Genomic DNA, 17,141 nt, shown 5'->3' with positions numbered 1-17,141 from the left:
ATAATACATCACTGGAGAAGAAAATTCAATGTGGAATGCTGGAAACCTAACCTAAACTGTAGAACAGCAATAATAATAAAAATAATGTCATAATTTCATAGATTCACCCTTTCACATTGTGATGACATCATTCTTGGCTCCCATAAAAATAATCTACATATGAGTCCTTTCAAGGTGAAAGAGAAGAAGAAACTTCAGTGCAAGCTCAGGCTCAAGCTTAAGCAAATGAATCAACCACAATAATAGAAAACAAATGCATTTATTTAAAACACCATATAATGACAGTTGTCATTGGACATTTGAATGCAGACTGTGCTTTCAGTTTTAAACCTCTCAATCACAGGCGATAACACTTGGTAATAAAACAGGACCAAACATTTGCCTAAAATTCCAATTGAATACGAACCTTTACATGGAATCATTTTGACCAAACTGTTAATCATGCAGTTCAACTTTTTCCATTCAATAGTTCCCTTTCTAGTGAACCTTGTTCAAGCCCAAAAGAGCTATGTCATTAAAAAGTGTCATTCAAGATCCCTCGTAGTAAAATTGGCAATCATTATTCAAAGATAGCACATTCCATTTGTTACATGGAACACTCAATATTTATATTTTCTATGTACACCATTGAAATATGTAATGATTATTACATATGAATTCAAATATTCACCTTTTTAAAATCCAAAATCATAAGACATTAATGTTTCTTTTTTTAAATATTGAATGGACTTAATTCTGCAGCCTAAAATAGCCTTTCTGTTTTTTTACAACTAAGAATGGAAGATTTTTATTAATTTTGTAATGCCTAAGAGGAGCAATGTTGTACATAAAATTGGAAAGATATCTAATAATAAAATTCACACAATATAGTTATGCTATTTACCTCTCACATCCATCCATCAACAAAGTTGAATGGAAGCTTGGTTATGAATGGGTGTATTCTATTCAGTGATGGGAAATGTAATGTACACTGTACTTCATGGAAGTCAAATATGTAGTAGCCTGATTTATATCATATTCATGTAAGGCAGAACAATCTCATTCCCAAAGAGGCAGCACAATTCACTTAAAACATATATATGTAAGAACCAATCTGCACATACAATCATTTCAAGTGTGATGTTTCAAAGGTTTATGTAATATGCCCTCCCGCACATTTCTGACACACATACAGGCATTGACATACATGGAATGGGCTTTGAGACCCATGCTCATGCTCTTAATTAATACAGAATCATGCATGGATGTGTGTATGTTTCCCTGTAAATATGTATAAATACACATGTACCTCCATACAGCACATTCATGCATTTTTAAAGCGCTCACATTCATTCACGAACAGAGACATCCATACACATATATACACCCACACACATACACAATATATTTATGAATAATAAACTTGATTTTTGTACACTTAATAGCACATATTTGGCAATTTTAGTGGATGACAATCTTGAACATATAAAAGTCAGCTATAAGCTGCTCAAAGCTTTTTCAAAATATAGCAGGGAGTAAACATCCATTCTTTTTTTTTTGCACACATAATCACATTCACTGGACACCCACGATTCCTTATTTGTCTGGAAAAAACATAACGTATACACATCCAAATGCTTCCATACCGCTCCCATGGCTGACAAAATGACAGCCCACCATTCAAGATCCCATTCGCATAAAACACACCACTTGCTCAGAAATTCCACAGTTAATGAGTTGTGCATGCTTCCCTCGAATAGAGAAGCATACTTTGGCATCGTTGGAATTATAACATTGGTACAACGGCTTACAAAGACAAGTTTTTACCAAAAAATCCTTGTTGGATTTCAATCGAATGTTAATTCTCCAAGGAAATACCTCTTTTTTTTGAGGACACATTAAGAATCAATAATTCTTAAAGAGTGATAATTTTTGTGAACCAATCACGTTCTCCCATTTAACACGAATTGTGTTTCCATGGGAGCCACCACTGCCTACAAGTCCTTGAGAGTTCTAGCGATGGGGACGTGGCTGAGGACAGGTTAGAGGGCACAGGGGATGACCTCAGAGCCCCTGAACCATCCAACGAAGACCTCCGGTTGCGACCCCCACCCAGGTGATCCCCGCGACCCAAATCCTCCCTTGACCTCTTCACAAACCTTATATTGAAAGGATCCTCGGCTAGTTCAGGGTACCGCCTTGGGTCATGGACGTAGATGCCCTCGTATGCCGATGCATAACCCACCTTGGCTATCTCCTCCGCCTCTGCAGGGGTCCACTCTACCCCACCCCCTGCGGCCCCTGACCCTGCTCCCATTCCAACGCCTACAGCAACAGAGGAGCCGACCCCTCCTCCACCAACCGGACCTGCCAAGCCGGCACGAAGCAGTTCCAGCTCCCTCTGCCATGCCTTACGCACGGCGGCATTCTTGGCATGATGGAGCAGCCTGGTGACCTCCCTCTCTGGGGTCGTGCCGTAGCGAACGTTGACCACGGCACCAGCACCATGTATCTTGAGGTCCATGGCCTTCTCCGAGGAGGAGGACGAGGAGGTGGAAGGGGAGGGGGCGTCTCGCTCGTGCAACGTCACGTTGAGCTGACCCCCGAGTCGCCTCAGTTGAGAAACGTCCTCAGCTGCTCTCCACGCTTCCTCTTTGACAAAGAAGAAGGCCTCTTGCGAATGGACCAGCAGAGCGGGCCTCAGGAGAAGCGAGCGGTTGAACACAGACGTGAAGACATCCCGGAATATGGGGTTGGCCGAGGGGGCGCTGGACACCACCGCACGGTCACCCTTGATTCCCCAGCCATCTTCGAGGTCATCGCCCTTGCCCCCTCGTCCCGGCACTCTTGAGATGACGATGCCACGGCCGAACGGAGGCTCGGTGGCTGCAATACGGAAGGGTGGGAGACGAGGTTGGCTGCCTGCGCTCCTCGGCCAATTGGCTCTGACAGCAGCCGCTCTTGCCGGCAGTGCTGCCAACCCTGCAGTGCCAAGGCGATACTGATTGAGGTGAGCGAGGAAACCAGAAGCAGCACGAAATGGTGGGGCAAGGTTGGGGGAACGACACTCTGAATCATCATCGTCATCATCATATTTGGGAAGGGCAGCAGTGGGGATGCCTGGAAGATTCTCGGGGAAGAGCTGTGGTGCCAAGCTTTTAAGGTCATATCCCAGAAGTTCAAGCCATGTCAAATGATCTGTAAAAATTTTTTACAAGGATGAATCAAGAGTCAGCCGTGTTAATTACAGTTTTGATTCAAAATTTTACCTGATGTAAAAATTTAGAAATCAATTTATTCAATATCAAATCATCTTGTAAGATAGCACATTAAATTAATACATTTCCACTCAATATTATTTCTAAACACTTCCTACTACAGTATTAATAATTTGCTCACAAGCATAGCCTCTAAAATTAGAAAAAAATATAATTCATCAAACCTGTTGGCAATCTCCATTGTTTTTTCACATTTATGGGATCGTTTCCATTGAACCTATATAGGTGGAGATGTGTGGGAGCTTTAGCAAGTCGATCAAGGACATCCTCCCATTGTGGAGTCATCCACTGCCCAATCAACGGATCATAAACTTTCCCTCCAGGCATATGAACTAATGATGTGACCTGTTTTGCGAAGAAATTCAAAATAAATCATTAGTCACTCTGCTTTCAAACTTCCTACTGACAAATAAATATTCAACATTTCTACTTCTTTCGAGGCATTCAATCCTCTAAATTCATTTGAGTAGGCGATATGGAATGCTAATCACAATACATTTTGGACTACAATTTTTTATATCTAAGCTAAGTGTATCTTAAACTTAAGTAATGAGATGCTTGATATCATTACCTGATCTAGTAAGCCACCACAAAAATCTATAGGAAGATAGAGGTAAGGATTTGAGTCATATACTATATGGCCATAGGGTGATCGCATTATTTCCCGAATCCCCTCTCCATACTGGTTGAAAACCATCACAGGTGTACCACACTGATCTGTAGCAACATAGTACTTATGCCTGTGAGCTTGAGCAAAGACAAGGTGGCCACGATCATCATAAATCAACCACATCAGTTTTCCGTCCCTGGGGCTGTAAATGTAGCTAACCTAAAGGATTGAAAGAAAAAATAAATTATAAGAAAAGATGAACATTCACAATTATACCATTAAAATAATACTCAACAGCCAAAGAGCTGGATTATGATAAATTTTAACAATTGAAACATAGAATGATGAACTCAGTTCAAAGACTTAATAATTTAAGTCCTTCATTAGAATTAGTAAATCATGATTTGACTGATTTGAAAAACCCTGGACTGATTCATCATTTGATAGAAAAACTTAAATTTACTACATCATTATTAGCAAATAAATAGTGGATGATAAATTACCTCATTAGGCCTTTCATGGTTGGCATAGAAAAACTGAGTAACATTGCCATAATTATCCTTCCGAGCTGCTAGTCGATCTTTGTGGTCATAAAAGTAACGTACATCAAACCTCCCTCTCTTTGTAGCTCTGGAGAGCAACCCTCGAGCATTGTACTGAAACTTTTCCTCTCTAGCATTCTGCACCACCAATCCTCTGACATTATAGCGATATGCTCCATCTCCAAATTTGGCAATTCTATCCAAGGGACTATATTCCATCGGGATATTATTCCCACGATAGGTAAGGGAGAGGAGGTTCCCATTGGCATCATATTTGAATCCCCAAGGCTCCTGTGCTTCCACACCAGACAGTTGACCATCAGAATCGTACGTGTAGTTCTTGACATTGGTGTAAGTATTCACTCCGACATTCCTTGTGTATGTTCTTGTTTGTCCAATTCGGTGACCTGGAAGAGGGCCTTTCTTGCCCGACCCCGATGGGGATGATGTTGTGGGTGGGCCTGGTGTGGCAGAAGAACCACCTTTCATGCCACTCACGCTCCCATACTGAAACTCCAGGCGGAAAACTTCCATGCGATGGATCGTCAGGGAGACCTGAAAGTTTTCAATTGTACTCATTTATTTTTTTGCCTATAATTGCCATCAATCTATGTGATAGCAAAACTTGAACCAAGGCCCTGACTTTAGAGAAAATTTCATCATAACTACTGTTTATTTAGGTAGGCCTTTTTCAATCCTAATTTCTCTGGACAAATGACAGAATAAGTTCACAAAGTTGAATTGTATTTCTCCGCAGTGGCAGAGATATCAATTCATTCATCAAAGGTGTACAAAATAGATAAAACTTGCTCTATTGCTAATCACTATGTAAAAATTTTATTTAAGAGCTATTTAAAAGTGCAGTTATACATGCATAGAAAAATTGTTGGTCTTCAAAATTTCTATCAAGCAGAGTGAATCTATCATTTCCTAGACAAGAAGTTCATTCATTCATTTATTTACGGGATGAACCATTAACCACATGATTACATAAAACTTCACAAATGATAGACAATAGAAAATAACAAACACACAGAGAATGAAAGCATTGAAAAAATCTATACAGGATTGGGCATCGATGTTTAATACGCATGTGTAGGTAAATATAAAAATGTATAATGTAAGATATAAACATGCTCTTGAAGTTGAGTTGATCTAAGCTTTGCCATAAGTAACTTTTAAATTTAGATAGTGACAAAGAGAAATCAATACTTGGACCCAGTTTATTAAAAGTCCTCATCATTTTGGATAACGGGGAGTTAAAGGCAAATTGTGAAGAAGAAGACAAGAAAATTAATAATAAATGGGGGGATTGATTCAATAGAGCCACTACCATTATGCACCCACCTGAACTTCACGGAATTTGGCATCAACGATTCGAGAGAATAATGCAGTGCCATCCGAGAGAGTTGTCTCATTTGGTCGAGGACGAGCCACTCGGAAGTGAGCAATGGCAGTGGGCTCTCCAGTTCTCATGGAAAATGCTTGAGTGTGCTCTGGGAGAGCTTGTCCTCCAATTCTTCCAGTAATTGACGTCACCCTCCAGAAGGATCCACCAGAAATGCCTGACGATGACCGATCATAAGCAAACTTGGCACTGGAAAGTCCAGTCTTGGCACCAAAGTCCAATCTCTCTTCCACCAACAAGCCATCCTTCCCTCGTCCACCCCCAAAGTCTCCTCCTCCCAATCCTGATGACAGAAGCTGACCATCCCACCTGTATTCAAAATCCCTCTCGCTGTGCAGGATTTCAGTTGGGAAAGGTGAGGGAGAGGGTCCATATCTGATCTGTGTTCTTCCATCCCCATGCACAACCTATGCAATAGTAGTGGACAAAAGTCATGAATATTAGAAAAAAGTTGCAAATAGTTGCATTCTAATATGGTCTTACTTAGTGGTAGCAATAGTAAATCATGATGACGGAAGGGAAACACTTCTTTTGTGATTATCCAGATCATGATAGAAAAGTTCCCCCATGATAAATCTGAGTCAATTGTTTTTTTCAATAATAAATCATTATTATTATCTATTTTATCTTAAGCATTATTTTTTCATGAGTGAAGCTTAGAATATTGGGGGGCTGGGGCTAAATTCAGTGAATATCGTTAGATACGGTAAAATGTGGCATGAAAAATCATTGAGAAGGATTTATGATTATTTGCGGGCGTTATGATACTAGTACATTGAGATAAGATAAAAGGAATAATCCAAGAAATTAAGGAGAACTTGGAATAAAATCAAAAGTGTATATTTTTTTTGGGTGCATGGATACGTATAATTTTTAATAACCACTCACCTCTGACAGCCTTGATGCATGGTCATAGCGATAGACAACTCGAGCACCATCACCAGGGAAGACCGTTTGGAGCAAGTGTGGCATTCCACATTTGATAGTTGACGTTGCGGCTCCTCCAGAACCATGACCGAAATGCTGGAGATATGGACGGGAGCTTCCAGGGGGAGTGTACGACACACGGACAAAGCCGAGAGAAAGCTGTGCAGAGAATGCATGCCTTGTTCCAGATGGCAAGGTTATGTGTCGAACCCCTCCTTCCTCATCATACTGGATAGTAAATCGCCTCCCGCTGGGCAGAGTGATTTTGCTGACCTGAAGTTATTTGAAACAAGTGAGTTTGTTAATAGACAACAACCTTTCAAAATATTGTTATAAATCTTTCATTCATGAAACAAGTAACTTTGTACTCAGAGGTATGCACGTGTGTAAAGTTATATGTACTCAGGGAGAAATTTGCTGTTTGCCAAAATTTGCCCATGAGAAAAATTTTGCCCTTGCCGTTGATATCATTCATTCCATGTATCTTTTAATGAGAGAATGAAATTGCTGGATTAAATCTCAAATCATTCCCTGCTATTCCCATCCATCGAATTCAGCAAAAAGATTTATTTTGGCTATGGCATAATTTTTTTGAAGAAGTAGCCACACATGTTAAATATGTGATGAAACAGCAAGATGCCATAGCTAATTTTCCTGGACTTCCCAGTATTTTTATGAGCAAAATAATAATTTTATATTATACAGATGTAATTACTGTCTTAATTCAATATCAGTGTTGGGATGGAAATTTGCATCTTTCTTTAGCTCAACAGATTTCAGTTAGTCAAAATGGTCATTCGGAAAATTAATTTTCCTTGTACCACAGGAACTTATTTAATTTGGTATTAAAGATGTGAAATAGTCATAGGCATTCCAGCAATTAAAGGAAACATCCTATTTTCCTTACCAGGTTCATATCATTGTAGGTGAATTCAGTCTTTCCATCCTCTGGGCTGTGTATCTCCGACAAAAGGCCATGCCTCTCATATGTATAGTGCTCACTCTCATCACCCCACTGCCATCCTTCAACTCGATTAAACCTTAAATAAAGGGAAAGAAAACACATGTATTTCCAAAGGCATATGGAAAAATCAGCATGAAAATGATTATGACAATTTCGTCTTTTGCATCATTAATTTCGAAGTTTTCGAAAAGTAATTAAAAAAAGAACCTTTAGATCTTCTTTTTTTAATTATAAAAAACATTGTATTACCTATCTGTATAAAACTGAAGATAATATCAATGTAACTACCAGAAATTATTGATTCATTTTCAACGAGTGTGCTCTGACTGAAAGTAGATATGCCTATTAGCAAAATTAATGCATAGTTTTTTTTAAAGTCATACAGATTTAATTCCTTCTTCACATTACGTGTACCTTATTGTGTTTTTCTTTATTTCTGAAGCTAAATTTTATTTCATAGTTTGAGCTTCATCTAATGTATAATTTTTCAAGCCAATACAATGAAACCACCATTCACAATCACCTATTCAAGGGGAAAAAAAATCAGTTTTGACCGAGGCCTATGAGAGCAATGAAATATTCACTATTTATCATTGGCGATGAGATAATTCGTTTCTTACACCAGTAATGAGGAAAAAAAGCAATGTGTATTTGGCAAAACAGGAAATTTATTGATTTGATCTAAAACAAAAGTTGACAAAATGTGGCTTGAATGGTTTTTGAATTTAATTCTTTTGAAATAAATTTAGGACATAAAGATAAATGGACTCCATTTTGCTTCCAAGTTTTGAATTAGTCTATTATTCCTCCTCGATTTTGATGATAAAGTTCGATCTTTTCAATTTTGATAACAGAGTCAATGGTGGAGAATCAATAACATGTGATAGGCCTCTGCCTCTCATGCAGATTGAGGTTTTGATACATTGGTAGCCTTGAAAGATTCTCATTGAAAATTATTGCCATTTTCATCCCTATAAATATATATGTGACTGGAAAAATCATAAGGGAACCAAAATTAGAATGATGAGAAAAAAGGAAATCACAAAAACGGCATTAGTGGATTTGTCAAAAAAACAGCATAAATATATATTTCTTTGATGAAGGTTTAGAAAAATGTTTCATGTTAATTTGGACATCTACTCTAGTATTGCAAAAGATAGTAGTGGAAAAAGCCTCTAGGATAATTTTAAAAGATTTCATAAATTGGTCATTTCATCATCTGTAAATTAAGACTGTTATGCGACCTTTAAATGCATTTTTCATATTGCAAATGATTGATTATTACCATGGCCTTGCATGCCTTTGAATACAGCCTAAGGGAACTAGGGATTTCATCACACACAGGCATTTTTATGCAGCAACCAGTCCACATCAAATGGGAGAGGAAGGGAGTCATGGAAGTGAAGGTGGGAGAGAAGTGGAAGCTGAGATTGTATGAGTCGCAGCCAGGTGCTTGCCCACATAGAATGTTTACTGGATTATATGGAGCGGTGGGAATACAAATACAATGGCATTATCACAGCTAAAAAGATTGGTGGTCAATGAAGAAAGCTTTCAATGAGTCCTTCAAGCATAATAATATGTGAATAAATAATAAAATATTGTTTGACTAACATAAATTATGAACATTGTAAGAAATAAAAGTGAAAGTTTGGATAATCTGTGTTTTCTGATTATTCTTGCTGCCTCTCCCCATCATTTTCCTGGATAATCAGGAGTTTAATGTAGTATGAATGATTAATCTCCCCCATATTAAAAATATTAATTTACTTATTTATTTACCACAATATGAAGCCAGATAATTGTTCACACCTTCGTAATTGCCAAGTAGAATTATTAACTCCAAAGATTATTTTTACCATAAATAGAATTGATGATGAGACCTTTGATAGAATTCCAACAAGTTATACTTGATACTCATCAATACTGAGAAAAATGGTGTATAAGAAAACAAATTTCTTTCACCTGTAACTTCTTCTGCAATTTTTACACTGCTGATATGCACATGCAAAATGGCAACATTTATCACTTAGGTAACAACTTACCTGTCATAAGATATATTGATTGGAACTGCTTGCAATGCAGGTGATGGCAACCAAGCAAGAGGAAGGTTTGAGATGGGATCATATTGCACAGTGACCAGGGGAGCTTCTTCCCAATCCAAGATTGTCTCTCGTGAGGTAGCCTGCTCCAGCTCTATGCAAAGAACCCGCGATGAATTGACCTGAGCAATGGAGAGCAAGGAATTGATAAATGGTAATTTTAAAAGAATAAAACATCAAAATAAAACATTTAATTCATTATTATTACTAAATGCTCTAATATTAAATATATGAATACAAATTTAATTTCTCATATCCATATGGAAGAAAGGAAGCATTATGGTGGAGAGGAAAGGAGAAATTTGAAAAAGGCTTTATTCACTAAGGGATAGAAAATGATACATTCAATGAATTATAAAAAAAACAAAGATTTTAATAATTTAACTTAAGAAATTACGTCAGATAATATAATGAAAGCATATACATATTACATAAATATTGGAACTTGATCAGCAACATGGATTATGTAAATGAGTTTCAAAATTTTAAACTAAATAATTGGTCATTGGATAACCTTTTAAAATTACCACAAATTTAAATGAGAATGAGAAAATACAGCTCTCAAGTAGAAACAAGTAAATTTTAGAACATATGTTGTTGGAGTATTTTTCATTGCTGGTATGTAACAAAATAATTTTTTACTCTTTTAAACTTTGCATTAGGAATTGACCACATTTAATTTTTCTAAGTATGGAATAAAAGAAAAAATCTATACACAATCGTCAGCTAGCTGTCCAGCATAAAATTCTTATAAAGTAACTGAAACGTAAATTTTTGCATCTTACCCAAATATCAGTTCTCAAAGTCTGCATGGGTCCACGGATATCACCAACCAGTCCATAACGTATTTCCATGTAATTTTCACCACTCGTGATCCCTCCAGCTGAGCCACTGCTGCTACCTCCAACATTTGTGCCACTACCTCCACCCATTGCTCCAAGGCGAAGCCTCTGTGATGTTGACACAGGCATCATCTCCGCCTCGACTGGGAGAGCCAATTCCAGCAATGGGTGTCGAGCTGATGTCATGCCACCCGTGAGCTCCACATATCCAGCAGAGCCATCGACCGAAATCCCACTCAAGCTTGAGGATCCAGAGGCAGGTCTCACGCGGAATGAACCATTACGATACATTCTTGCCTCACTAGCTGTATTGTCGGCTGTTTTGAAGACAAAATGATGGAAAATTGAATACAAGGAATGTGAAATATCTCCTCAATTTGCATTTTAAAATATCACTTTATCAATGGCAGTTGTTGATTTTCTATTTTCAGAAGCTTACACTCTCTTTGCAAAAGCATATGTTCTTAACAATCAAATTAGCCACAATCCACCACAATACAATTCTAAGGAAAACCCCTTTCACCCCTCAAAGCAAGAAGAATAATTTGGAAATGTTATGCTGAAATTGTATGATAAAAATAGACAAGAGTTTGATTCCTCAATATTTTGAGCTACATATAAAAGACAAGTACACAAATTATATCCAAAATTCCAAATGATGGTGAGGAATTCACCTCTGATCATAAGACAAATACTAATTCCTTAGAAATATTGAAGGAAAAAAATCATTGTCTTAGATTTGCAGGCACCAATGTTACATCTTATTCAAAGCCAAAAGCAAGAGTCAAAATATCAACTAATGGCACTTTATGTTGGAGATGCTGAACTTGATCTATCAGCTCCAGACAGAAAAACATTTCTTACATAAAATCTCATTTTAATTTCTCCCAGCAATTCCAAGTACCATTAGATATTTTGAATATGTATCCTCCAATTATCATTAAACATTGCTTGTCAAGCTGGTGAATTAATAACTTGCATTGGAGAGCCACCTTAAGGGCCCCCGCGCACTGGCAACTTTTACAAAGCAACTATTTAGTTGCTTTGAGGAAGTCCCTATGGAACACACGGCAGTTGCGGCAACTAAAAAGTTGCCCGTGCGCGGGGCCACAGTCAATTTCGTGTGTTTCATTTGAACATCCACAGAGCAACTAAATAGTTGCTTTGAAAAAGTTGCCAGTGCGCGGGGGCCCTAATGATTACCATCTTTTCTATATTTCCATGAATTATTGGGGGGTTCTATCTTACCCTAAGTCCCCTACTCTAAAAGACCCATCTCTAATAAGCATATGGGATCATTTTTTTTTTAAATAAAGAGATAAGACTTGACCAAAAAAGCATATAGACTTACCTCCACGAACCAAGAGCCTTCTGCCATTGGAACCCATTCTGATGTAAACAGGATTCCTGTTGTCCCTGGTGATGCGAACCTCAAGTCCCCCAGCCACATATGGAGCCGCTGATGCATCGTTTTGGCCCCTGTCCCACAGATCTCCCACTATGAGGCGTGACACTAGCGATAGGGCCTCACCGGTTGGAAGCACAGCATCTGAAAGTCTACCATGACCCGTGTAGCGATAGAGGGAGGCAGCCCCTGACCGAGAATCTGAGGCGCGACTGGTGAGGAGACCGGTGGAGCCATCGTAGTCCAATTCGATTGCAGCTCCTCCCCTCTCACGGAATCTCACGAGGGCACCCACTCCACCAGACACTCTCAACTCCGACTTACGATCCTGGAGGGAAGGTAGATTTTCGATAAAGAATTAACATTGAGTTATCCATAAAAGAATGCTGTACCATTTTCATTGACTTTGTCAGAAGACCATAAACCACAGATAAAAAGGAGCTCTACAGCCTCAAAATCAACTGGGAAATGAAGCTCTACGGCCTCAATGGCCATTGAGTTTTTCATTTCCCAGTTCTCCCCCCCTGCCCCCCCCCCCCCCGGGGTATCCAATTCACACTAAATGAAAGGTAATTTTGTGCAAGTATTTATTTTAAAAACTTACACAAAATTATACTTTGGAAAATTAGTAATGAGACAACCTTTAAGTGTTGTTACAAACTTGGAAATTCTTAAAATTTTTGGAACCTCATGGACTCCTAGTACCTACTGCAGGGAGGTTACCCTCCAGACCCCAGACCGCCCACTTGCCTTCCCACGTCCCTATCCTGGATCCACCCCTGGCTAAATAAATGACCATTCCCTGACGGTTCACAACGGTGTTCTAAGTTCTCATGAAAAACATGATTCATTGCACATTAATACAATAATGATTAATTATGGCTGGAAAATGGTAATAACAATGTAAAAAGGTAATACACCCATGTCTCGTATAGCGCAATTTCGATATAGCGCAAATTCGTTCCTCGGGGAAACATTGCAACGCAGTGTAGCCTAATCAAAAATCTTAAACGCTCTCGTGATAAAATGTGAACTTGCGCTAAATACACACGAAATTTCTATCATTTTACGCATACAAATATTATTGCTTGCCTCAAATCTTCTTTTTTGTTAATATATTAATCGAAATCCATTGCTGTGCAATGGCCAAAAGGATTACTCGTCATTGGTTCCCGATAGCCGGCCTACCGAAGTAATTTATCTCGTCTCCTTAACAGAATGAGTTAACTTAGATCATTAATTAAGCGTGGGGCTAGTGGAAATGAGTTTTTTTTAAGCAATACTGGTTGAGACGTAATTTTTGCCGTCATAGGTTATCGGGCGATTGACTTCCAGGTAGAGGGTCTACGCTAAAGCCTTCAAGGTCATCGGTATTCACGGGGGAGAAATGGAGCGGTGGCCGCATTGCGCATGAAGAGCACCAACATATAAGAGGGTCCCCTATAGAGTCTCAAACACAATAGCTTCGTTCCCTCCCCGCAGTGGTAGGCCCTCTGCGTCTCAAGAACACAGTTCAGCAGTAGAAGGTGATTTCGATAGAGCCATGCAGAGTAAAAACCAAGAGAAAATGGCAAAAAATAGGAATGCGGGTAGAAAAATCAAGAATTTATCAAGAAAAACCATTAACCTAGAAGAGAAATTGATATAGGTCAATTGCTTTGAAAATGGAGAACGTCAAAGCGATATTGCGCGGAAGTTTAAACGCACGAAGCCTTATTCTGAATAAAGACAAAGTTAAAACATCAGTGACCTCAGCCGCACCAACTTCAACCAAGCGGTCTACATATACGGAAAGTTCATAGTGAATCAGTACAAAAAGTCGAGAGTGGTAATCGCTCCGAGACATTTAGTGAAAGCTCCGGTTGGTCCCAGAATTTAAACGGTAAGCAGGTATTTTCAGTGCGGCGATATTTTCCCCCTCAACTAGTTTTTAGTGTTGATGATACGATATTCTATTGGAAAAGAATGCTTTCTCGTTCATTCATTTTCAGGGAAGGAAAACCTGGGAAGGCTTCAAGACATTTAAAGACTGTTTCACGTAGCCGCTAATGACTCGGAGGACTTCAAATTAAAATGATTTATCATTCATAAACTCCGCTAGCTATGACATGGCATTCAAAGTAGCGTTTGCCTGTCACTTCGATGAGCGACAAAAGGGCCTGGGTGACACAATAGTTGTTTTTAGACTGGTTTGAAAAATCGTCCACTGCCGGCAATGCATTACGAACCCCTGACATAGCAGATGTTAGCCCACCCACACGACAGGAGGGAATTTCAAAAGCACGTAAGAATTTTTTTTAACGTGAATAAAAGTCTTCAAATGTGTGCATACTATCTTTAAAGATGTTTTAAACTATAAAAAAAATATATAAATAATGTTTTCTAAGGCTATTTATGGGAATATATATGTTTTAGAGGAAATTCAATACCCAAGACCTATGCTACCAGGAACGCATCCCTATCTTCCCAATGTTAAAACGCTCTCGTATAATGCAAATTCGTATAGCGCAAAGACCCCAAGGAACACATCCCTTGCGCTATACGAGACATGGGTGTAATCTTTTCCTTATTAATAATATATTTAGCAAATGAGTGTGTCTCAGTTCATGTTTAGTTTTGGGCTGTTTTTATGGCACAGTTCCATCATAACACAGTTCCTTGTGACAGTAGCTCTTTGAGAACCTTATTTTATGGACAACCCTTGTATGACACTTATTAGTACATATATAGATACTCACTTGACCACTTTCCACAGTGGAAACGGATCCACTGTAATCCCTGAGGAACAACACTCGATTTCCGGCTGCATCTGTGACGGTAGACAGTTTCCCAAAGCTGGTGTTTTTGCTGTATAGGAATGTCCTCTTGCGCTGGCCACTTGGGAGGTCGCGTGTAGCAACATGCTGCCCATAGCGGTTGAACGTGTACACTTCCCTGGATGGAGGATGTGGCACATGGAATTCACCTGCCTCGTCAGCAGACGGAAGGTAGTGCTCCAGAGATAGGAGATGAAGGGATCCACGGTCTGCTATGTGTAGGATACCATCAGGGGAGCATGCAATGGCTGAGATTGACTCAAAGTGGGCATTTGTTGAAAGAACGGCCTCTCCTCCAAGTCCTAGGCCAATCCCAGGCCCTCCTTGGCCCATTCCTCCACTGCTGCTGTTGCTGCTGCATTCTGTACCACCTGAAATACAGATATGATGGCCATTCATGATTACAATATGCAGGGTGGAGACATTCAATTAATGTCAAACTGAAATTTCCTGACTTTTATAAGCTTTCCCTACCCTTCCTGCAATTATTCTAAAAATTAACCAAATATTTATTCATTTCTACAGAAGATAAAAATGCACTAATGAAGTAAATCCTACAGCCTAGTGAGTTAAGGCAAGTAGATACGTGTTGCACTCAGAGGAAAGTAAATGACTTGGCAGTTTAATGCAAATTGAAAATGTAGGAAAATTTTGATAAAATGGATTTGGGAATTTTAATGAAGATAACTACGTCTCATGGGATAATAATGGTATAATCAAGAAATAGTACAAAGTACACCACACAGAGAGCAGCACCATACCCACCTTGGGTTCCCACCTGAAGGGTCCTGCCAGTATTTTGGGTTTACCTTTGTTGACTATCAATTCAAGGTTGAGAAAATGACTTATGTGTGAGATATATATGTAAATATAATTTATAACTTATTCTCTATACATATTATATACAATTTGTTACAAGTTCATGTCTCTCATACAATTAAATTTTGTTAAATTGGCAAATAAGTACATAAATATGTTTTTCATCATATAAAATTGAAATTTTTGGAATTTGCACTCTGAGGCTTTGATTTTTGCACCACTTTTCCTTGAGTTCATCAATTACATTTTAGAGTCCCTAATCATATGCACTGACCCCTGATGACGTATGCTGTTCACCAAGGTCACCCAGCTACCCTTAGGACTTATGTGTAGAGCACACATAAAGGGATTTGATTTGATAAGAACCTTTGCAATCAGCTGCAACTTTAGGGAAAAATGGTTACATCATACCCAACCCTATATGCAAATATGTTAGTTTAGAAGTATTCACTCACCTGTGCAACCCCGACCATTCTCTCCTAGTGGTCCTCTCTGCCCAGCAAAGTGTCCAATATTCCCAGCTGAGTCCACGACCCATATGGTATTGGCCTTTCGAGAGTCACTTTGTGCAAGGAAGAGGTCGCCAAGAGGGGAAAACGTGATTGACAGGACGGTGCCAAGAACAATATGAGTTCCAGGGACTGCTTCTGCCATTCCACTGCTCCAAGCCTGTTCCTCTGTACCCAGGTTGCTTTCCCCATTTCTGGTTTCCTGGCTAATTGAGGATCGCATGTTCGCAAGCCCTCCTGAAGAAGTTGAAGACTCAGATGCGCCGTTAGTGCCCCTTGGGGGACAGTGGAGTGGTGTTCCAGCAACAACAACAACTTTCATGTCACCAGTAAGCTTGAGCACTAGACGATCATCCACAAAATGAAGGCTCCCATCTAAAGGACTAAGGGCCAGTGCCGTAGGCCACTGAAGCTGAGCCTGGAAATAAGTAGATTACAAAATTGTGATTTCCGATTCCAATATGATTAAAAATATGGAATTAATGTATCACCAAGGCAATAAATTTCGAATCAAAACTTCAACATCAAAACTATTGAAAATTTTAATCTAATAGAGTTGATGAATCATGTACACTCATTTCTTATGAACATTACAAGGGACTGCATGCACTTTCTGGGAATATACCGTATAAGCGTGTGTAAGAGGCGCACCCCTTTTTGAGCATTTCTATGAAGAAAAAAATTTTGCGGCATTTTTTTAATACTATCGCGCGGTGTTGCAGACGTACGCCTGGAATTTCGACAGTTATCGAACTTTCCTCTTTCAATATTAATTGAAAGAGGAAATTTTGATAACTGCGGCAGTAATAGCGGCATAAGAGGGAGTAGAAAGAGTTCCAATCCTCTCTTCGCATACGCCGTTGCTCTACGATGCTTGTCCTATTCACGAAGAATTTTGTTTAAATGCTCTCGCAGGAGTATTGCAATAGAATTGCAGCCG

General features: G+C 39.0%; 1 protein-coding gene across 6 annotated transcripts in view; it reads right to left on the bottom strand.

The window, feature by feature from the left end:
- Window positions 1-243: 243 nt before the first annotated feature.
- LOC124162929 (teneurin-a) overlaps window positions 244-17,141 on the bottom strand; it is a 998,878-nt gene continuing 981,980 nt past the window's right edge. For all 6 annotated transcript variants that reach the window (XM_046539670.1, XM_046539672.1, XM_046539673.1 and 3 more), the window contains 12 exons: window positions 16,148-16,619; window positions 14,796-15,244; window positions 12,004-12,385; window positions 10,596-10,969; window positions 9,754-9,932; window positions 7,652-7,784; window positions 6,706-7,017; window positions 5,757-6,224; window positions 4,371-4,964; window positions 3,829-4,086; window positions 3,422-3,602; window positions 244-3,177 (listed from right to left, as the gene is read on the bottom strand). In XM_046539670.1, the coding sequence (XP_046395626.1) occupies window positions 1,937-3,177; window positions 3,422-3,602; window positions 3,829-4,086; window positions 4,371-4,964; window positions 5,757-6,224; window positions 6,706-7,017; window positions 7,652-7,784; window positions 9,754-9,932; window positions 10,596-10,969; window positions 12,004-12,385; window positions 14,796-15,244; window positions 16,148-16,619 (5,043 nt within the window). In that variant the 3' untranslated portion in view covers window positions 244-1,936. The remainder of the gene's footprint in view (window positions 3,178-3,421; window positions 3,603-3,828; window positions 4,087-4,370; window positions 4,965-5,756; window positions 6,225-6,705; window positions 7,018-7,651; window positions 7,785-9,753; window positions 9,933-10,595; window positions 10,970-12,003; window positions 12,386-14,795; window positions 15,245-16,147; window positions 16,620-17,141) is intronic.

This window comes from Ischnura elegans, chromosome 7, assembly GCF_921293095.1.
Source record: "Ischnura elegans chromosome 7, ioIscEleg1.1, whole genome shotgun sequence".
Classification (NCBI taxonomy): domain Eukaryota; kingdom Metazoa; phylum Arthropoda; class Insecta; order Odonata; family Coenagrionidae; genus Ischnura; species Ischnura elegans.
The sequence above is the reverse complement of the archived record's forward strand: the minus strand, read 5'-3'. Positions and strand labels throughout refer to the sequence as shown.